The sequence below is a fragment of the Temnothorax longispinosus genome, chromosome 2 (genome assembly GCF_030848805.1).
Source record: "Temnothorax longispinosus isolate EJ_2023e chromosome 2, Tlon_JGU_v1, whole genome shotgun sequence".
In the NCBI taxonomy this organism is placed as follows: domain Eukaryota; kingdom Metazoa; phylum Arthropoda; class Insecta; order Hymenoptera; family Formicidae; genus Temnothorax; species Temnothorax longispinosus.
Genome location: NC_092359.1, coordinates 852,884 through 877,400, shown reverse-complemented (window position 1 = coordinate 877,400; position 24,517 = coordinate 852,884). Strand labels below are relative to the sequence as shown.

The window sequence follows — 24,517 nt, the reverse complement described above, 5'->3', positions numbered from 1 at the left end:
AAGGAGATGCGAGATAAACCAAGTTTGCAAACTAAAAAAAAAATATATTTGCTTAAGCAAATTAATAATAAAATATATCGTACTCACATGTATATATATTCTTTTATTTTTCTCTTTCTATTATTCGATCGCACAAACAGGCGCACAAAATTCTGGAGAAATCCACAGTGAACATTGCGTAAAATTCATAACACCGTACAACATTGTTTATTTTCAATATTTCATTGATATTCGTACATTCATCTCACACATAATATTTTTTTTTTAAATTAACGACGAGTTTTTACATACGCCACGCACCTATCCAAGAATTAATACGTATTGGTAATTTAATTGGTAACATATATTTCGGTAGTAAAGAACGCGTAATAAGAATTACGATTAAAAAAATTATTGGGTCAATCGCGCATGTTAATATCAATTCTGCTATGTAAGTATGGCCGGAAGTTGATTATCAAGATTCGTAAGTGTTACATATAATATCGACTGAAATTCGTGAGTCGCGTACGTATTTTTCTAAACGATTTTATTTCGGCATTTACACAGAGATTTCACGCTACTCCGTGCATCCGTCATAAATGTCGTCAATCGAAATAAATGTTTTTCTGTTACCAACATCATCATGGTGTAGATACATAATTAGATACATAATCGTCCATCGATTCAACGCACTCATTACTCGCACACCGGTTACTTACTATATGCATACACGCACGTCAGTATGCCTGTCCTGTTCATTAATTGATTTTGCATGCACACATCCGAGCGGCAGGCAGGTTCACATGAACGCTCATTCGATCTGCACATTCCAGAGATGCGAGCGGAGCTTCTCTCAAATTTCTTCCCTTACTTCGAATATCTTGTAACGCAGAAATTTCATAATGTTGCAACATACAAATTCGCCTCGCGCTTGCATTACAACCCTCCCGCATGTGTCTTTTACAAAAGATAGATTACAAGATCAAATAAATATGTTACCTCCATTCCACGCTGAAATACTCGTAGAAACAACAACTATATATTTGAAACGTATGTATAAATCTATAGAACGAGCGCCGTAACACAAAAAGGCAGATTTATACAAACATGATTCGCGAAAGCTTTGAACTATTTCGCCACATCCATTTCGAGGGATGAAAATTATACGCGCTAATAGAAAATATTTTAGGGAACTTCTTTGTGTAAAACGTAAGCTGCAAATTTAACGATTTGCTTAATTTATAGTTACAAATTAAATTTTATAATACTGTTCGTTATATACAAATAATTTTCTTTTATCTATTATTACTAGAATAATTTTCTCGATAAAAAAACTCTTATGAAAAATCTTTGCAGAATTCGCACGTTTCTGGATTTTGTACTTGTGAAATAATGATAACGACGATCTACTAAATCGAAAATGACGTGACGATTCAATTGACATCAATTTTCACTAAATCCAACATCTAGACGACGAACGCGTTTTATAAAATGGCAAGCACGTTGTATCCCGCTAGATATTATTTATTTCTATGCCATCCTAGGTTATATTGTAACCATGCTATTTTCAATTTTCGTTTGAATTCGAAAACATTTCTCTCACACGAGCGTGGCGTCACGTTTTTTCTCGCGCTTTATGGTACAACGTATGATTTCCCTTTTTGCGTATGCATCACCTATATTTTTCCGAACGTAAAAATACACAATGTAAAATACACAACATATAGATATGATGAATGATTGGAATTTTTCACTCTTATGAGAAAAGTCTTGATATGTCTACGAATATTTTTAAAATATTAATAGTATATTAAAAAATTACTTGTCGACAACGGATGCGAAAAGATCGTCAGAGATCATATCCACGAACGCGACAACCGTGGAATGGATATATATTGTTTTCATCCATCGGATGAGAATTTATATTTTGAATTAAAAAAAAAAAAAAATCATTTCTAGATTCGCAGACATGGAAGAAGTTCGGATTGTGCGAAAAATAACTCTCTGAACTGGAAAAGAGAAAAGCTCCACCGGCAATAAGTTACCACGCACAAAAACGAGTATCGCTGTATTGCTATACTTGTAAATCACAACCAGCCGAGTATCAGTTTATCAACTAGGTGTGTGTGTACATAATATATGTACATATATATATATATATATATATATATATATATATATATGTATCTTCTTTTTTTTTTATTATACGTATCTAGAACTGTATTGTTTGTATCGAGCGACCAGGCTCGATCACGACGTAAAATTCTCGCGCATCGTGAATCGCTTCGCAGCATCTATTATATTTAACGACATTAAAAAAATGAGAGAAAAATCACTCGACTTAAATTTCAAGGGAGGAGATTGAAAGAAGCTGCGTACCGATTCGCGAAACACTCATGCGAGAATTGCACTGCTGATACGTATATTAATATAATACGCGATATAATATACAATATATAATATAATGTCATAAACTACGCATTTTGAGATTCCTACCCAAGATATCGGTATCCGAAGAATACAACGCTACCTCACGCTACGAGATAATGTGAGAAAGATGAACAATACGAGAAGAGAGATCGGGGATAATGCAGAGGGAAAAAATGTTTTAATAAACTTTATATCTTTTTCTACCGAGTCACACAAAACGTGATAAATATGTTATTTTGGCACTTATTAATATCTTCGCGAAAGTAATACGAAGGAAAAAAATCTTTCAAGTTCAAATAATAAATTTTATTTCTATATATAATACATAAATACGTAAAAAAAAAGGAAAAAGAATAGTAGGAAAAATATCAATTAGTTTTGGCTTTACACCGATAAAATTTTTTCTGTATACTATTTCAAATATACGCGTTCGCAAAAGAATCGATTCGAATGATCAAATTTCCACGCGAGATATTATATGCATCAAAGGTCACCGCGGAAATTTCATTTAAATAAAAAAATAGTGCGAAACGAGTGCGAGCGTTTAGGCATGAGTTTTTTCACGGAAATGAAATTCATGCGATAGCTTCGGTGAAAACGTAATCCCGTATAACAACCCATCGCAGCCAAGTTTGCAAGTTCGGAACTACCTGTAGCGTTTTGGCGAGGTTACGAAGAAAAGAAAAAAAGAAAAAAAGAAAAGAAGGAAGAAAAAGAAAAAAGAAACTATACGATATACTTTTTAAAGACGATCGGAACCTCGTAGCGTTGATTCTCTTTCTTTCGCTCCCTTTCTTCCTCTTGGGCAGGAGGCAACGCTGCATTGAAGAGTATAACTCGAGTAAAGAAATGTTCCCTATCTTAGTAATTAAAAATCTTATGTCGTTCGTAGCACGGCTACGAACGTGTTCTCACAACCTTATCACAACCTTATTATAGAGTGCCCTGGTGACGAGCTTTATACCACCGAGTCGTATGATCGTCCGATCTATTTTCTTCGCCCTTCTTACCTAAGGTTTACCTCAACAATCTGTCCGTTTGGCGCGGCACTCGAGGAGTGGCGGTTTCTCGCCGCCTGTTCCCTCGTTTTTACCCTTAAAGATACTTTAAATTGTATTGTGGTCATATAAATAGTACTTCGCGTATGTCAAGATATATGAATGTACGTGTGTATGTGTGTACGTGTGTGTGTGCGTGCACGCAGATCTATTCGGTATCCCGTAATCACCGATACGTGCCTCATTGATCGACAACAGAGAGACGCAAGAATAAATATTTACTGGAGAACCGTGTTCTTCGAAATCACTCTTAATAGCGAAAAGTTTGCGACAATCAGGAATCATTTCCCCGATCCTGTATCCATTTGAAGAATTTTCAATGAAAATACGTTATAATTCCTGTTTGATACTTGCCGTGAAACGACGAAAAGTTTGTCAACAAAAGTTTAAGCTTCTGATGAAAAGAAATAAATGAATGGCGAGAGCTTATTCTATTATTTATGACCGAAACGTGTTTGATTAACGAGTTAAGATGAAGAATTGTAAATCATGATGCTGCCATTATATATAGGGTCACGAAAGTTGGATATTAAAAAGTTGGAATAAATGGATGGTCTGCCGTCCGAGTTCTAAGGAAAAACCGTATGTTAATAAGCTAAGAGAACCGTCATTATAATAAATAGCGGTGATTCCGGGAAACTTTTGTAGCGGTACGTGACGATATAATCGCGTGTCAACGTGAATACGTCGAGAGGCGGTTTAAAGTGTGACTTCATGCGAGGCGCGGCCGCGACCGCGCGCGTCGTGAAACCGCAGAGATTTTGCGGGTCGGCGTTGTTAACGTCACGCCTCGAATAAACGACCACCTCGGCTGATGACGAATGAATGCCTCTTACGCTGTTTCCTTACGCTACGTGCCCCGCGACCAAGGCTCATGGGTTTAGTATTAATTATTATTCACAACCGTAATACTTGCAATTGTTAACGTTCGGTGGACGTACGCACGTCAACCTACTACCTACATAAAACGCACGTACGATTGTTGCTCCGTTGTGTCGTTGGTAGAAGAAAAACACGTTCCCTTCTTTCGCCACGACGCGCGTTCGCCGAACCGACAGACATGTTACTCGACATTCTACGATTCTACGGAGACGCATCTTTTGCTCCCCCGTGCAGTTCTGGGAGACGGAAACTGTGCGCGACGAGGAGAGGAACGACGGTGGCTTCTCGCGAGACCTCCCCCGATGACCTCGATTCCATTACAATCCGGTATCGAGCGTTATTGATCTAGTGATAAATCGCATTTACACACTCTCGAGCGCGAAATTTAATCATTAATCATCTTCCAGCGCGGCTAGATTGATCATCGAAACCATGGAAGGGAGAAAATTCATACGGAGCTCTGACACGAAGCTTTATATAATTATATTCGGGGAAGCTAGTCGCCAGCCAGTACAGGAAGCATAATTTCCTTTATCACTCCCGCGGATAGTTTCCCTTCAACTTTCGCCCTTGAAAGCTCTTCAGGACCGAATCAGCGCTGGCCTGGCCAGTCTGCCAATCTTGATTGAGATTGCCTTTGTGCATCTCCCGGATGAGACCGTATCCATTATCTCAACATCTTCTCGGGATCCCTGATAAATTTTCAGGCAAGTTCCGACGGTAAGTGCACATCGCTCTTCGGACTCTTTCGGAGTCACGGCAATCCGTTATACCAGTTGAAGGAAATTTTCGAGATTCTTGTGGCGTTCAAGTTTTCGCCTCATAAAAACGAATTTACCTTCAAAGTCGCGTAATAATTCAAAAACTTTGTAAATGTTTGATTTAGGAACCGAGCATTATATAGGGATAGAGAGAGATTGATTCTATAACCAATTCTAATAATTTTCGCGCGAACGATCTTTAATCTTTAATCTTCTCCCCCTTTATGTCTGTTTACGACCTCGAAATTTCCGCCTAATGAAATTTACGCACGTTTCTTTCTTCTTCGACGTAAACAACAGTGCGTTACTTATTTCGTCGGTTGGGAATTATGGCCGTCTCTTCTTCATCGCTACACGTCAGATAATTGTTTAACGTAATTGTTCGCGCTAACAGGATTGGTATCTTAGTTAAACGCAGTAGTCGAAAATAAATAATCAAGTTTCGATTGGTTCGTAACTTGGCGTAAAACGGTAATAACCCTGCAAATTTGCTGGTAACTTACTTGTTCTGAGTTCTCGCTCCGCGACGCTTCGCCGTTTCGTAACTTGTCGTCATCGTCGTCTCTGTGCTGACTGCGTCAAGTTTTCACCGCGCTTACCATAACGAGCTGCGCGCGAACAAGCAATCGGGGTGAGCGAGACGTCTAAATTTCCGTTAATTACGACGTATCGCCATCCCGACGCGAGATACAACGAGCGACGCGCTTTTTCCTGGACGAAGAACTTACTTAACGACTCCCGTTGGCTAGCAGACGGAAATCCCGTGAGTATAGAAATCGTGGCGCAGGGGCTGTTATACCCGGTCGCCGCGAGATTCCGCGTGGCTCGCGATCGGCGAGAGAGATTCGGACGGCCGGACGTCGAACGGAATCACGAGGATCCCCCTCGTCTGCCAAAGCCCAGGGGCCTAACGCGACGGCCGCGGGGGTTCAGCGGATTCGCAGCAGCCGCCTAAACGCTCTTCTATAATCGAGATTGAAGATCGTGTAGATGAGGGGGTTGAGAGCGCTGTTGACGTAGCCGAGCCACGTGATGAAGTACACCATCCTCTCAGACGGGCAGCAGGCCGGGCAGAACGGCACAATAACGTACATGAGGAAGAACGGCAGCCAACAGACGACGAAGACGCCCATGATGACGCCCAGAGTCCTCGCCGCGCGTCTCTCCTTGGACAACGAGATCCGCTGTCGCTCCTCGATGAACTGGTAGACGGTCGAAGTGACGGGGATGGCGTCGCCGCCACCTCGTCTAGTGGACGCGCTGGTACGACCGGGGGTACGTTCATTGTCACCTATCGTCACTTCGGTCGGCTCGTCGTCGATCAGCGACGGCTTCGCCTGCAGACGAGGCGTCGAACGCTCATTGTGATTCGTCTCCGAGCTGACCGACTCCTCGGCGTCGTCGGTCTCGCGGTGCCTGGTGGACTGCACCGGGCCCAGCCTGCTCTGTCGGGCCCGTTCCCGTAGCCTCCTGCGCGTCGCCAAAAAGATCTCCAGGTAAACCAGGCTCATCAACAGCAACGGGATGAAAAACGAACCCAGAGACGAGTATATGACGTAGCCCTGCCGTCTGGTGAGCTGGCAGGGCGTGCCTGGTTCCAATTCTTCCGGCCAGTCGTTCCACCCGGCCAACGGCGGCGAACTGATCGCACCCGAGAGAATCCATACGCCGGCGATCGTTCCGAGGACTCGCTTGAGGGTGCGTTTCTGAGCGTAATTGATAGGATCGGTGATCGCCCAGTAACGGTCCAGCGCGATGGCGCATAAATTGAGGATACTAGCGGTGCAACAGAGCACGTCGCACGTCAGCCACAGCTTGCACAAGTGGATGCCGAAGATCCACTTGCCTAGCAGCAGGTAGGCTACGTTGAATGGCATCACGAGTATCGCCACCGCGAGATCGGCCACCGCCAGCGAGACGATGAAGAAGTTCTGGACGATCCGGAGCGGCCGGTACGTGAACACGCTCAGGATAACCAGCGCATTACCGAACACCGTCGCCAGCACGAGGAAGCCCAAAGTAAGCGTAGCTGCCACCGCCTCCCATGTCGGTAGATTCGAGCCCGTCTCCTCTTCCGGGACGCTGCAACCTCCGACTTCATAATCGTCCGACATCGTTCCGCCGGGTTCTCCGCTCGAGTTCATGTCGTCCAGGATACCCTCTGCAAGTCAGATCGTTCAGTATCACGCAGCTATCGTTGATAAATCAATTCTTTTCCCGTACCGTCTCCTTCTTCCCCTTTGTTCCCGTTTCAACAAACGTACCAGTATTTGTAAATTGTAACGCGAACTCACAAAATTCTGATACTAAAAAGTTATAGTTTAATACAGTCGGGGGGTTTAAATATACAAAAGTCAATCTGACTTCGGAATCAAATGTCCAGCGAACGAATACGTTTATACAGCTCGAATGACATTTAAGCAACGTTCGATATGTGGAATATAAATTCTGTACAAAATAACAGTTGTACTTCACGAAACGTTTCGAGTAATACGATCGAGTAAAGTATACGTTTGAAAGGTCGTTTCAAACGAAAATTAATACAGCCTTCGCGTTTCTTTCGCGAGTTCTTCCACGACTGCGGAAATCGGTTGGCATTCGCCAATCCAATTCGCTTATTTCAGTCAACTTTTCGACTGGCAATAACGTTGATCTACGAATTGAGTTTAGCCAGATAGAAATCGTATCAAACTGCTAAAGAGAGATATGTGTGTTTCTCGCGCGTGTGTGTACGTATTTATGTGTATGTAAGCGAAAGCGCATCAAAAGTTTCGAAAAGTTCGCAATTTTTTCGTCGCCGAATCACTCGTGATTGCAGATCAAAGTAAGTTTGAAACATATGTTTAGCGACGATCAAAACAAAAGAAATATTTAACAACATTTTAAACTTGTCCTTCCCGTTCTATTTTTTCTAACTCGCTAACACTTTTATTCACAGAGAATTTAAGTTTTTCATCACTGATCAGTAATTCTTGTAGATTTATCGTTCAATTTATTTAGGCGGAGGTAATGCCTCAATTTTTGTAACAGCGTTTTTGCTGCTAAAATAAACGAACCCGCAGCCGTAGGGTTAAGTAATCATCATTATTCACATGCATATTTACGGAAACCCCGATCGTACAGCTAGGTCTGAAAATGTAAGAATAGGTAAAATCGTTAATGTCCCTAATAAATCGCAACATCAAGCATCCAACGGTGGTTTTTCTTTAGGCCATAAATTATCGGGTCGCAGATTGCGCGCGGCACTTATGTATATTCGACCGCACGCACGAGGTATTATTTTCTGCACGAGAGCCTGCGGTAGGTCTGAAAGCGCGGAAAATGTTTCCATTTTCGTGCTCCGAGTGTTCGGCAAGCAGCCCGGTTTTTGTCACGCTCCCGGCACGGGAAACGTCGCGTCGCCAATAAAAATACAGGGTTTAACGATACACGGTATATATATTCTCACTGAGAAACGGTCAACGCGACGAACGTATGAGACGGTAAAGCACGATTCCGCATTCTCACAGAACTCGTGAGTCGTACCGAATCGTTAAAGACGCCTTCTTCTCGGTATCGAACCGAAAGAGGCGGGTTGCTTAAATCCAGATTCTTTCTTTCCCTCGGAGAGATAGCGATCGCGACGCGAAACGGGTCGCGCGGAATAACATTTTTCACGTTCTCTCACTTCCGTGTAATTACCACTTGGAAATCCGGGAAAACACCGCTCCCTCGTAGTAACTCCGTTCTGTTTGCCGTTTGTCGTGTCAAAACCGTCGGGTACTTCATCATCCGAGAGTACTCGGAGTCTCTCTCTTCCTCCCTCTCTCTCTCTCTCTCTCTCTCTCTCTCTTTTTTTTCTCTCTTTTTCTCTCATTTCTCTGACTGTCCCCTCTCTCGGTTTCTATGCGCCGACCAATTTGAAGCGCGAGGGAACTGTCAAACTTCATTATTACACATGTACGCCTACGAGGTAAATATTGATTTAGTTAATGCCGAAAGGGGACGAAAGCACCGCGATTCAGGGGAGTGCTTTTCAAACAGGAGACGAACGCTTTTAATAGCCGTCCTGACGAATCAGCGAGCCGCAAAACGCGATAAAAAAAAGAAAGAATCATATCGCAGTCAGGAGATAATCGTTAGAAAAATCACGGCGGGATTACCCGTAGGAGCTCTCAGGAATCAGCCGGTGAAATATCCCAGTCCGGCTATTTGCAACCAAAGCGGCGCATCGAGCCGTGTTTGATTAAAGCAATCGCGGAACTTTCATGGTACGTAACATCGTTCGAGATCGGCTTTGTAAGCTTATCCAGTTTCATCGATTGATGTAAAAGCGTGTTCTCCATTCCGATGGCGATTCCCATGTAAGAAGAGGAGACGATCGGCTGATTTTAATCAATAGTATTGCATTACCCGCGAAATACGATACGCGATTGATCACTTATTAAATCTTAAATCCAACGGAGTTATTATAATAACATATGGTAATATTCAATGCGCACGAATTTATCCTTTGTACATGCAACGCGCTTATCCCCAAGAAATCGCGCCGCGTAACATTAAAACCTCGTAATATTTAAAATTGCGCAAAACTTATTAATCACGCGACCAAGACGTCCCCGGCGGATGCGCGAAGTTTTCGAAGACTTTACAGATAATACGGACTATTTTGCCGCGAGTACTTCAAGCTGCGAAAAGCACGTAATTCTGCGCGTGACAGTTCACCAGTGAAATTCGCTCGACTGCACATTACAAGTTTTCGTAAAAAAAAAAGGAAAAAAAAGAAGAAAAAAGGAGGAACAAAGTTAGAACTCGCACCGCCGACAGCGTCCATGACTGAACGCGTCGCCCCAAACAATTCGATTACAACTCCATCGCCGACGGGGTTTCGCACCTTCAACTGAATTACTAGCCCGAACCATACAGGATCGCCATTTAGGAAAAATTTGTACCAGCGTCGAAATTTTCCTAAAATGTCGCGCGAACGCGTTTCACTCTCCGGATGCTGAAATTTTCAGGGTAGAGTGGGTTAAAGGCAGCCCGTCGCCCGCGTCTACCGAATACACCCATCCCACCCACACACACCTACATACACAGAGAGAGAGAGAGAGAGAGAAATTGCCGTCCTTAAAATTCTGTGAGGCGTGGACTGAACGAGGCTGCATATTTTTCGTCGGTATCGCGTCACGTGAGATAAATTTCGCGTAATCGATAAATTCTATTTCACATGCTGTAGCGTGATATATGGTATAGCGTTACATGACGTCGGCGACCACGTCCTTATGCGTTGTTGCACACGAGTACAAGGGTGAACGTTAAACCATCTTGTATTCTCGAACACCAGTTATGCATATTTCCGCTACATTTTTTAATCGAGTACGCGCATTGTTTCGCCGGAATGCATCTTTGTAAAACGATAGAAAATCCTACGAAGTAACCGCTTGAAACGCGCGCGAGAGAGATTCTATACATCCTATAATACATACATACAAGACGTTCCGACCTCACCGCAGCATATTTAACTCGCTTAAACTTTCGGCAGTTTGAAATTTACCACGCGGTAATAAACAGAAAATCGGAAACATCCAGATGAAAATACTTAATATGAAGAGAAATATTTTCGATTCGCTTAATTTGTTAGATGGTGTAGCTCCCTTATAGAATTTCAGTTTGCTCAAGCTTATAACTAGAATATCCTAATTAAAGTGCGTCAACTGCAGTAACTCACAGTTGTTTCCGAGTTTTGATTAGAACGGGAAGTACAATCGATTCCAATTCCAAACCCCAGTTTAAATAACATTTTGTGTATAGTTATATTGTGTATCGTGTTACATTGTTGTTCCGTCCTATTGATGACGCTACTAAATCACACACCATAAATAGTAATTTCGTTGGAATTAAAAATAATCTCTCTCTTTTTATTCTTAAAAAATATATATTTATTATTCTCAGTATATTTTTTAATCAAAATTTATATTTATGAAAAAATTTTTATTTAATAAAATGAAATACAAAGCGCGTGTATTTCTTTGGACGTTCAATATTGATTAATTAACGCTCTGGTTTTAATGTTTATTTTCTAGCAAGCGTAAAATAATAATTATCCGCGAAAAAGTTACTTTTCTCGTATTTCGAGCGCACTTGAGCGGTACGCTCGTAATATTTTGCTATGAGGGACGCGAGGGCGTATTCGCGCAATGACAAAGGACTATTGATTTCGCGAGTTTAACATGAGACAATAATAAATGGATAATAGTATTAGAATTATACGCGCGGCATATTAGCGTGGTACGTTCACTTCATTAGTAAATCAAACGCTAACTCGTAATGTTTCGAGTGTGGAGTATTAACAGCGGAATGCCGTACCTCTGTCTCTCAATAGCAATCGATGAGGCGCAATTGACATGAACGCGAAAGGGCACTTGTCGAATATTTGGAGCCTATTCTGACATTAATCACGAATCAGGTCACGTCGTTTGCGCAATTAAAAAGTTATTTAATTTTCGATTCATATATACGTGACAGCGGCAGTATTTGTAGCGGCAATATTTAAAACATATTTGTAACGAGATGACACGTTGAGCAGACTATCCTCCGTATTCCGTAATTAAACTGCAATGCATGCCGAATTCAAATTGTAGAAATAATAAACTTTCACTAATAGATAAAATAATCTTGGTGATTGTTAGCCATACGATCAAGCTATGGAGAATGGTGACACAATAAAATCACCGTTAACAATGTATTCACTGCAGACAAAATCAAAGGGCAGTCGGAGCTTTGAAAGGAAGTCAAAAACTGAAAGAAAGTTTCCGTCAAAGTACTTTAAAATAATTGGATTTTCCGGGCAAAGTCGTGGCCTTAATTCTTAACTGACGAATTGTCTTCGTCGTTCTCGAGATATCCTTCGACTGTGATTTGTTATGCAATCTCTCCAAATGGCAAAACACTTACTTATTAAGTCCAGCGCTATGCACTCTGGTCTTTAATGCGAAACCGTCAAAGATACATTGCGCGTCACATCTTGATCCTGCCCCGCTTACGGCGATCGACGATCGATCGGCTGATTTCAGTAAGGATCGTGAATCGAATCGGTCATCGGTTCCCTCGGGTTACACCATCTGCAACAGGGAGACAGAATTATTTATACTGTGAAACTTTTCTTATAAATTCATCGAAATGAGATTGTAATTGAATTGACTTCTCATGGGTATACTCTGCCCCGCTTTGCCCTTATTAATATATACAGCAAATCCTTCATTTCCATCGATAATCAGAATCTAAATTGCATACAAATATACGAGAACTAATATTTTATGACACCCTCCATATACCTTGTTGTATCGCGCATCACTGATTTTCATATTATCGCCATGTCCCGTGTTTATATGTGACAAATAAAAATAGAGTTACCGTAATACTTTTGCGCGGACGCAATAAAATGGAACGCGTAAATACACGGCAAATGCTGCAGCGAAAAGTTTGCCCGATTTTCCCCTCCCCCCCCTCCCTCGTGGACGAAGAGGATTTTACCGCGGTAAGGGGAAATTTAATTCGAGACTTAACCCAGTTTCGGAAGAATGTGCATGAAGATCTGCTCGTATATGTACAGTTCGCATTTGCAACAGAAATTCTTGGCAATAGGAAATTTATATTGTAAAAGCAAACATGACAAATAGAGTAGACTGATTAAATATACATACACCCTGTTTTGCAAATTCCTCGGGAACGCAGAGTGATGAAAGTTCCGTATGGATCTTGCGAACAGTAAAACCGTTTTTATCCCTGTATATACTTACCGTTATAAAACGTAAGAGGAAAGTTTCGTGACCGGAAATTCGAGTAGGTTAAACAAAGAAAACGATACTAGAGAACAATGTAAGAATATCGTAGAAGTACATGTGCGTCTTTTAACCACGAATTGTACAGCACATCCATCATATTTGTATAAAGCTCGCTAGCATTTTTTTCCTATTAACAAAGAAATTACTTTCTTGTTTATGCATTAATTTTTACAGTATATAATCAGAAAAAAGTGATAATGATGCTCAGATAAGAAATGAAAATTTAGTTTCTGAAAATAATTGAAGTGTCATCCATCATGCTAGCGTGCTAAATTGATCTTATTTATGCTAACATATTCACGGTGTTATAACTTAATAAAGTAATGCAAGAAAGATTATAAAGCAAATGAAGATTGCGTACTCTCTCAGTACTCTGAGTTCTCCATTAAAATAACAGAGCGAATATGTTGTAGCCATTATACTGTGTAGCACTGCGTGACATTATCGCTGCGATTTGCGGAACTATATATATAGCTGCTATATAGTTGCTCTTGGATACACAAGAAGGATTGCTCTGCGAGTAACAATAGTCGCTTTTAGCGGCTAAGGGGTTAAATCGACGTTGCGGCACGTTCTACGTATTCCGTCTGTATGGCAAACTTCCACTTTGGAAAATGTTCGATTTTCCGGAAGGAGGACAAACGTCTGCGCGCATGAGGATCGAGAAAACAAAAGAGAGATTTAAATCGGGTGACACGGGATGTCACTGCCAAGTTTCTATCGCAAAATGAAATTTCGACGCTGAAACTCGACAAAAGTAGAAACGCATTTATAAGAGATGTCGAATCTTCCTGAGGAAAGTATGAGGTGGCGTATGGCTGAGAGGTAAAATATATATTGCACAGAGTATTATTCAGTAATAAGTTCTGGGATACGCTTTTAATGGGGGTCCGGATTTAAATTCAATTCGCGACTCATATGTCGTCTTAGCAGAAAGTAACGTATAACTTTATTTTAGAAAATCCCCTTACACGGAGAGATTTTTTACAAGTGGAAAAAATACCGAGTTAAAATATGAAAGAAAATTAATGAAGAGGCATTAAGTAGACGTAAGAAAGAAAACTGAGTAGAAAAAATGTTACAACGTGCAAAAGATATACGAATACGAGAGGCGTTTCTGGGGAAAGATATATATATATATATGTCTACGTTGTCCCTATCCTAAATTCGTATCCTATTTAATATTCCAGCAGGATCTCGAACTCGCTACTCACTGAACTGGCATATCGATTCCTACGGGATTCATCTCTCAATCGAATTTGATCGTATAAAATGCACGCAGGAGATAGCGGACTGGCGATTGACCTGACTGAAATTTATGATCTCGAGCACTCTGCGTAAAATGATCGAAATAGTCTTCGTTTGTTCATGTAAAGTGCGATGCATAAGATTTTGAATGCGCGAAACGAGAAGGGCAAATAGATAATGCACGAAACAAGTATCAGTGAATAGTTCAACGCTATATAGAATATTTTAATGTCAGATAGTTTTGAACGCTAAGCACTTTCCCCATTACTTCTAAATAGCCGGCTTTCAGTTGTTCCAGGTTCAAATAGCCACACGTTCTAATAGCTTCGCGTTACGCGGCTAGTTTGACAGTAGAGAGTAATTATAATATTCTGATAAGTTACGTCTTTAATCATTTTGTTATCCGACACATGTCACTTCTGCAACAGAGAGCTCCAACTTTGGGTCAATTCGACGTTCCGTTTTCCTTCATCGCATTGAAGCGCGATATTACGTCACGTTTTACAATTTCTGTTAGAAGTAATGTAGTTGTATAATAAAAATTCGAGAATATGAAAAATGTGTTTGAGTCTATATATAAATCAGGAGAGTAGGACATTCCTAGGGAACTCAATACGGCCATTGTGCGTCGTTGAATGTATTTCATATTTTACTTTACGGAACGAGTTTTACGCAATAAGAAGAAGAATTGGACGGGATATTATCGTGCTGCGTATATAGCCATGCTCCATCGTGTATTTTCCTTGCCAGATTTTGCTGATGGATCCTTCTCGTAGGAAAATTGCTGTTCGCTCTAAGGGAGCTTATTTCGCTGATCTATCATCCACGCACAAAGGTTGCGGAGGTATAAACAGCTGCTTAAAAGCCTCGTAGTTTTCATAAATTTCAATTCCAAACCGGTCTAGTCGAATCAAGAGCGTCCATGAGATACGGTATGCATATTTTGTTTCTTCTCTCGCCGTTACCAGCGCGATACCAACGAATTTCGTCTTGCCGCTATATATACATTTTCCAACTTTAATTATAACAAATACTCGCATAATATTAAACCTGGCTTTTTAAAAGCGCGACTCCACGTGCAACGTTATTCTCCGCTCACTATATGAAGCGCGATATTACTTTACATATTCACGGAAGTCGGATATTCTTTCAGTTACGCCGCAAAGTTTCAAAACGCAAAATTGGAATATAATAATTTATACAAATAGCTGTACACAAGTAGCTACTTTCAATTCTTCGCGTACTCAGCCGCGGGAGCTTTATCTTAAAATTTTTCGGCGCGTACGTATAGGTAATTAAACTTTTGTGTGAAATTCGAAATTACATTATAATCTCCTCCTCGTCCCAAACCATATAAAGTTACGTGCAAGTATCTCAGCTGAACCAGGTCACTTAACTATCGCGAAATACTCGTACACATAAGCCTTTATATGATTTTATATATATATATATATATATATATATATATATATATATAACAGAGTATAAAGATATGAAGCGCTAACAACGCTAGAAATTAAATTTAGAGGAAGATGAACAAAAAAGTTGAGAACTTCCATAATTCAACTTGTGTACCAAGAGACTACAATGTCATAAAATGTCGCAGCTTTTCCCTCATATTAACGATATCGCTCGTAAGCGCCTTAAGTATACCCGCCAGTGTCTTGAGAACTCGAAGCGTATCGTAACGCGGGCGATTTCACGGAACAAGGACAATCGGCGAGAAAAGCGAGAGATTCTCGTTTCAAATTTCGATAGATCTCTTAGTTACAAAGCTCTCCCTTCCCTCTTTCTCGATTTTATCACTTTTACAGCATGATAAAAGAAGCGGATACGTTGCGCAAACTTCTTTTGCACTTTTACAGCCCTTTGTATCTATAGTCATTATCGTGTCTCTCTTTTGCTGATATCTGTATAAACTGCGATAATGCATCGCTGCAAACAATGCTTAATATTACCGCAAAAATTCATAACAGTCGCGTGGACAAACTGCTTCTCTATATGGGTTTCTAGATCTTCCAGTTAATTGCGCGTAACTGCTTGGGCTTTGTGAATTTACTGGTCATTTAACACGTTCCAATACCCCAATGATCAGCGTTGTAACACATCTGATGAACAATATGTATGTAAAGTACCAACTATAAAAATATATAATCAAAATAATTATGATTATCATTCCTAATGCCCTAACGACTCGTAGACATATGTGTATACATATACATTAATTAATTACAAGTCGACAAGTACATTAATTAGAAAATATCCTACTGGTGGCAGATTTCACTCACATTAATTTAATTGCGCACTGAATCTAGCTTGGGCACGAATTTCAACAAAATTACGAAGTTAAAGCAGTAAAGAGTTGTGATGCAGCCATGGAGAGCATGCTTTCACGACCATACGTAACAGTTGCTGAAACAAACTGTGAATAGTTTCCACTGAATTTATAGGTTTTCAGGCAAATTGCATACGACTTTCAGTAACACATAATTTACTAGAAACTCCTACGTTATCCTTTATTTGCATTAATCAATCGTAATTACCAACGGATTGAAAAATACTAAGCTATTCAAGATCTAACATCTTCCTCTTCTTTATCATTGAATTATGCTCAAGTCAAGAACATAAAAAAAGATCATTTTCTAAAAAAAATATCTTTCCATTACTATGTCATAAGCGAAACAATATTACAGCTGGTCGTTTGAAGATAAGAGAAAATTTGTGGGCAAATTAAACGAACAATTAGGGTCCCTTGTCAATTGCTCTGATGAAGCAGAGACATGACACCGCAAAGTGTTCTGTCAAAGAGACCAATTCTAGGTCCATTACCACAATGGACAAGCTGAAGGTTCGTGTGACACACATAAAGAGTCAAATGACGGACACCCGATATGACGAAAATTCTTACGATAAAAGTCCGTCCAAAAGGACTCTCATTACATTAAAAAAAAAATACATTTTTATTGTACATCAAATAATAGCAATTCAAGTTATTGTATCGAGAAATTTATTTTGAATAAAGATCGAAGATAAAATTAATCTATATGTTAATAATAATATTTCGGTGTTTATCGAAAAATGTAATTCTTCATTATGGAGAGAGTAAACTGTTTCAATACGTCACCGAATAATCTGCACAAGCAAAATCGAGCGTTGACCTACGATTATTAAAACATCAATCGACCAAATTGAGCCACACGACAGAATTTCTAATTATACGTACTTTATTATCCAATATATCTCTCGTTTACATCAAACGAGAATTTACAATTCGACGTAACAATATTCCATAAAATTATTTTCCGCAAAAACTTCATTTTCTTTTTAATATCAGAATCACTCAAACGCGAAGTAAGAGAAGTTGAGCGCGGTTTGGCACCCAATTAATTTTAATTATAATCACTCGCCTTTTCCTCGCCTTTTTAAATATTGCGATACGGCAGCTACGTGCCGTATTTCACAGTATTTTCAATCAGCGAAAATGCTCCTTCATTGATATCCGTTACGGAATTTAAAAAAATAGTAACATTTATCGAGTAGTCGTATTTATAAACGAAAATGTATAATATCATTTCGGATCGCATCGAACGTTTCAATTTAGTACATGACATAAATAATCATATTCATCAATGTGACGATATTAAAATTAAACTTATTTCTGTATATTCCAATGACAACAAATCCGTGCACAAAAAAGAAAGCAATATAAGAATATAAATTTTTCTTTACTGGAAGTAACCCTTGACATTTTCATTTTGAGACGGATAGCGGGAGTATGCGCGGTCCAGGGTGATTTAAATTTAAAAATACAGAAACTATAAGGTTGATTTTTCAAAATTTACGTTTTATCTGAAGTCACGTACATACTGGATACCTACCGCTCCGCATTTATTAATCTTCGTGTATTATGTATGAATTTTCTCACGTGAAAGTTTTTTCAAGTCCTTGAACACAAAACGTGTGGACTAATAAAAAAAATTAATGAAAACGATCAAACGTATTGATATCTATTAACGAAAGCGGAATACAATGGAGCAAATAATATTTTCGATCTCGAGAAAAGACTTATATTAGATTTGACGATGAATGAGCCATTATCGCGTGGTATACACAGTAATTTTCATTTATCAACGACTATTCTAACTGGTACTCACACCAGAAGTATTATCCATATAGAAGAGAGCCCCGCATAGGTGCGATGGACAACTTGCTTCCGGTCAATCTATTACTGCCGCCCTATATATCGCGCATCAGTACCTTTAGCAATTTGAAAGAGCATCCCCTAATCGATCGCGATATCAGACCCTCTCGTAGAGATAAATAGTGAAAAATTCATAGAATTTATTGCAAAAACCTGGTAGAAAAATCTAATGTCATTAACTTAACTCACGTAAGAAGCTGTAAATTTTTCATAGTTTTTCTACAATTTTCTCCTTTCTTATACATTAATCAAGAGACATGCCAGCCGCAAGTACACGCGAAGCGAGACCGCAACGTGACTCTTTTACGCGAACGCACGAGTTGCGAGTACTCAAGATTAAAGTAAACGCGTTTTCTTTCTGGATGCATAAGTAGAATTTTAAAACACCTAATATAAACCCTCTCTCTGATACATGAATTAATAAACAGATGGAAAATTTAGCAAAGAGCATTTTCGCCGCATGTAGGACACATTTAGCTTAAATCACACAGCCGTTTATTAATAAAGCTGAATGGAAACGAGAATTTACGATATTTTACAAAATTATTTTATCATACACTTCGGTATGCTTCGTTTGCAAGCCGATGGAAATGTAAATATTAGAAAATTTCTAAGTTTTGTAAATTAGATTCAATTTCGCAGAAATGAATCCCGCAATCCGATTTAATTTGTATATTTTGAACAAGATTTGTATGGCATTTATTCTCCGTTAATACACGGCAATATTTTGGTCTTGAAAGGGCATGTGGCAAATATATTTCGCGATCGCGCGATTCCAATAAACGACGCGTTTCTCGATCGAGAGCATCCACGCGGTACCATATATCGTGGAGCATCGGGGGCAGTATCGGTAGCGATTTTAAAGAACTACTCGCCGAGCGATATTTACGCGTCTCCGACGGGTGCTCCTACACGATCAGTTATTTATAAAGCCATTCACGATAATCAATAACCTATGCCTCTCTTTCCTGTGTGCGGCGAAAATTCACTAACGTGCCAGCGCACGTCGAGCATCTCCGTGGAGCATCGCCATGGAGCGCGCGCGCGCGCTTCGTCATTGTAATGGACCTAAAAACTACCGCAATCGAATTACAACGTACAGAGAGACGAAATATCGTTTGTTCGCGTGCGCGAACAAATCTGCACCGATTAAAATATTTAACTGATATATATGCGTAATATCGCGTATTCATAAACACGCGCACGCCGCCCACGTAAATATTTATAAACAATCGTAAATAAACATTTCAACGGTAAAGAACCAGATGACGTGACAACGAATATTTCGCGAACAGATGTAAACATGAAAAAATGAAAGAACGAATTATGTAAAATGAAGGAGCGGATATCGTTTTCGCAAAAAAGAGAAAAATAATTATTAAATTTAAGTATTAAATTAAATTCTTTCCATTTTATCCAATAATCTGTCTTGTCCGTTAAACAGTAATCAATAATCTAAGCGTATAAAATATCGGCTTTATGTATAAAGTAAAGTCAATACTGATAAATAATAAAAAAGTAGAGAACAGCATAAACAAGATTTCGAATATAAGCTCCGCGACTTTGTTATTAAATATATAAATTCCATGTCCGTTGTATATTTTAAATTAATTTCGTGATTTATTCAAACATACTTCTATGCTTCTCCCTATATATAACAAAAAATTTGACCCTATAAATATTCCGTACGTTGTATAAATATTCAGAAATTACAAAAACTACTCGCTTTACAGCAATAGTTTAAACGTTCCAGTCGTATCAAATATTTTATAATTAATTCAAGCATATTTTATCAAGAAATAACAATTCCTAGTCATATTTTTGCAGGCTCAAATTCATGTTTTTCTTTCGCGATATGGTAACAAGTTTTTGCGTTAAAAGCTATTCCTGACTCGACAACGATAGCTGTTTTTTATTCGATTACTCTCACGAGAGAGAACATTGAAAAATATTTGAATAGTATCGCGCGAGAGAGTCGAGCCGAGGAGAGGCTAGAACAAACCAATGTCTGGCTGAAGATACGCTCTAACTACTTCTTATAGCCGAGAAGGAACATCGACATTCGCGCTATGACCGTCGCGTAAAAGCCCTCACGAGACGCGTACTCGCGTGGTAACGCTTCTCCCGTCCCGGGTGTATACTCAAAACACTCTCGTAACAGTTGCCGAATTAAACGACCGTTTCGACAATCGTGGCGAGAGAGAATGGACCCGGGGGGAAAAACTAATTCAACACATCGAATCCGTCGAGAAGAATTCGTCTTCCGTGTCCGGCAAACGACAAACTATCCCATATATGCGCGATCGCCAAAACAAGACCAAGAAAACTCTCGGAACAACTTTCGAGAATAATTCGATCGAATCTGCACAGTTCTCTGAATTGTAGTCTTATATCGAAGGTGTAGGTTTTTTATGAGTGTTACACATCGCGAGAGAAGCTCGAAAAATTAAAATAAGAGAAATTAATGTCAATTCACCTCGATGCAACCGATCTTGGAGCATCGTATCCTTCGGGGGAGTAACTTCCTCGCGATCGCTCAGATCGCTGGCGAAGGCGAAGGAGCAAAGTACACCAATTTATAGCGCCGTCCGAAGTCGCGGGTATGGATTGCCGGCGGCGGCGAGATCGTACGGTAACCCCCGGGGAAATAATAGGGCAAATTACGAGGGACGAAGGACGTCGAGGACTCGTTTTCCCTCATCACTTACCTACCTACCTATATCTACCCCGGGCGATCTCTCGTTCTACGAAATGGATCGGACGGAAATTCGCGGCGGGAACCCGGAACTCGCGGGAATACATGATCCTCGAGGGCGAGACACGTCTATGCCCGCGAATGACTCTCGATCGATCACAAGAAATACCGAAGATTCCGATATAGGAAATCCGTCGAGACAACGGCCCCGCGGTCCTCGCGGCAGACACTCCGGAACTTTCATGGAGCATGCATCGCGGAAGAAGATGTTCGCGTTGATTTCGGTCACCGGGTGCAACCCTCTCGCGGACTCGCCGCGACGATCGTGCCGCATCGATGCGATCGAGGACGACGAGGACTTCTCGTCGAGGAGCCTGAGAGATCTCATGTATCTAGCCTCTCGCGGATCGCACCGTCGCGGCGTCGATCGTCGCGGTCGCGGGAGAACTTCCGCGAGAGCGCTCGCGGCTCGCCGCGGCGAGCTCTCTCGGGGGTGGACCTCGTCGGTTCGCGCTTCGCCGGCGGACGATAATCTCTCCTCTCTCGTACCTGAGATCGGTCGATCGGTGGCGCAGGGCGCGGCGGCATCGTCCCGTCGCAGCGCGGCGCCGTTCGACGAGCACTGAGCAGCTATTCTGCGCCAACCCGGTTGCGTCGACGTCGAAAAGACGCGAACGCGTACTCTCTTTCTCTCTTCCGCCACCCTTCCGCCCCCGCCCCCGCGCCGGACCCTCTTTCTCTGATCGGTCGCCGCGCGCGGCGTACGGCGTACCCTCTCGCTCTCGCCCGGTACCCGCAGCTTCCCTCGGTCCTCCTCTCCTCTCCCACGCTCCCACGCTCCCTCGCTACGACTGACGACGACGAGTGACGGCGCCAACGTCCGCACTCCGCCACCGCGCCGACCGCGCGCCCGCCCGATGCTGCTCCTGCTCCTCGTTTGAGCGCACCCGCCGCTTTGCGCAGGCTTCCGTCGAACGCGAGGAACTCTCTCCTCTCTCTTTCTCTCATTTTCTACAGGAGACAAAGGGAGAGAGTGGAAGATCCGGCGGAAAGGGTAAAAACGAGATAGTTAGAGACCAGCGCACGTCGAAGGGGATGCTGCTCTCGCAAGAGGGGGATAAAAGAAAGGGAAGGCTTTTTGTAAAGCGCGTCGCGCGCGCTTCCCTTACTTGATACGCTTGATACCTGTCCCCCCCTCTCTCTCTTTTTCTCTTTCTCTCTTTTCTCCTCTCTCTTTCTCGCTCTTCAGCCGCGCGATATGATTCCGCGGCTGCAGAAACTTCTTGTCGGATGTCGTTAACCTCACGCTCGTTCAATCGTTTTTTCTCTTCGGGTTGTGTTATGTTCGATTTTTCGCGTCGATGTGTTGCGCCGTGATTTAACAGCGGTAAACTCAATTCGGTAAGGTTACTCGGAAACGGCTACGCCTCGTATATGGGAGTTGCATCGGGCTTTCTTATCTGGGAGCTTTAATTACTCGGCGCGATGGGAACTTAAATAAGTACGTTATCTTTATTGCGAAACGTATAAAATAAACGATTCACAGATCGTGCCAGAATGAAGGGCGCTTATATATGAAGAGATCACGTACCTCTTCCCGTTTTAAAGCAGACTCAGAATACAAAATTTAATTAAAGACTATTCTTTTTCACACGACCTTTTAATCGTCAGCAGACAATAGGATCAAACATCTGATATTTAAATCGAGATTCTGTTAAAGCTGAATCTGCTTCTCTCACGTTATCTGATTCCGGGAGAGAACATGGATGTCATAGAATTTCTAACTTTATAAATGATACACGAGATAAAGGATTATACTTTCAAGTACCTTGCACTGTAAAAACTTTCTAAAAGCTCCACCAAGAACGGTGTGCTGCTATCCAAAACTCTATGAAACACACTTATTTACATATTCAAATGTCACCAAAGTTTTATCAGTTTAAAAATACAGAATATTTATAACAAAAATGTAAACCAACGCGGTCTGCTTTCTATCAACTTTTTGATACATCGTCATAAACGGATTTGTACAGAATTTATATCCCACATGACCCACATCCAAAATGGGATATAAAATTATATTATCCTCTTATCTCTTAGCCGCGGTAATTTATAATGTTTAGACAGCTCTGGATCTTCGCAATTCGTAATACAAAAGCTCATAATTCATGGCTCGCGAAATCATAGAAATCATAAAAATTATTTATCAACGAGACAGATCTATCGATGAAAAGATGAATGACTGACAAGCAGATAATCAAAAGTCATCCTTTGTTGCGTTTGTTTCTAACTAATAAATAAATCCTCTTTAGGCTCCTCCGTCACGAGTGGTTCACAAGCTGTGAATATGAAAGCTAATAGATAAAATGTACAATAGGGATTGGCGTACACATAACAGACAAATCGACACCAAGTAAACCATCGAAGGCATTCAAACATTTCCCTATCAATCGCGACAGATCGCTGACAATAACGAGCAGATAGTTCCGCGCATACAATACGTTTGATAATGAGAAGGACGTACTGGATGCCAATATTGGCGTGCAGTAGGACATATTGTGTCATATGATTTATAATCTAGCGTAGATTTATCGAAATTAACTGCCAGATACACATGCGTGGATTGCACTGTAAACAAGCGTACTTCGCTGCTTTCTCTATAAGAAAGATATATATAATATATAAATCTACGCCAAAAAGATTCTACTTTGATTGGCCAAATTATTACAATCATCTTAATATCTCGATTTATTCGTTGCGTAATAAGTTTACGATCAAGAGCATTTGTAATGTACCTACTAGAGGCATCTTGCGTTCAATACCGATCGAAGTTTTTAGGATATAATATAATGTATCCGCTCAAAACGCAAGTTTGTTCGTTAATTAAAGCTGTTAGAGCAAACCTGATTAATAAATATAAGCTAAAGCAGCTAGTAGTTTATTCAAGAATTATGCATTATACGAGAAAGACCGTGGTTAAAGGGATTTTATCGAACTCGGACAGCGTTGTGAAGTATTCCTATTGTATACTTTTGTATAAGCTTTCATTCAGCTTGTAAGCCGCTCGCGCGCGACAGGAGATCCTAAAGAGGATTATTTATAAGTTAAAAGTAGGAGCAAGAAGGATGAATTTCGATTATTTGCTTGTCACCCTTCTTGCTGACAGGTCTCTTCATCAACGAATTCGTTTCGCTGATGGATCGCTGAATAATTTCCACGCCATTTACATACGTATAATGAATTATGTGTTTCTGTTTACGCACAGGTAATTTGAGCAAATAATTAATTTGATATGATTAATCAACGTTACGCTGACATTATTAACTTTGTTGATAGAACAATAAGAATAATTTACTCACACATGTGATAATTTGTGGGACACCGCTTATATATATATTTGCTAAAGGAAATGCATCATATGCGTTATTAGTTTACATATG

The 24,517-nt window shown here is 40.6% G+C and overlaps 1 protein-coding gene across 1 annotated transcript; it reads right to left on the bottom strand.

Annotated features, from left to right (window-relative positions):
* Window positions 1–83: 83 nt before the first annotated feature.
* LOC139809228 (tyramine receptor) lies at window positions 84–21,942 on the bottom strand. Its single transcript, XM_071771989.1, has 3 exons — window positions 21,627–21,942; window positions 12,044–12,210; window positions 84–7,271 (listed from the first exon to the last, which is right to left on the bottom strand). Exon 3 carries the CDS (start codon window positions 7,252–7,254, stop codon window positions 6,040–6,042), a length of 1,215 nt encoding a protein of 404 aa, XP_071628090.1. The 5' UTR covers window positions 7,255–7,271; window positions 12,044–12,210; window positions 21,627–21,942; the 3' UTR covers window positions 84–6,039.
* Between the last annotated feature and the right edge of the window lie 2,575 nt (window positions 21,943–24,517).

Coding starts and splice junctions, on each gene's coding strand:
- LOC139809228 (XM_071771989.1), bottom strand. CDS start 7,254: ATGAACTCGAGCGGAGAACCCGGCGGAACGATGTCGGACGATTATGAA.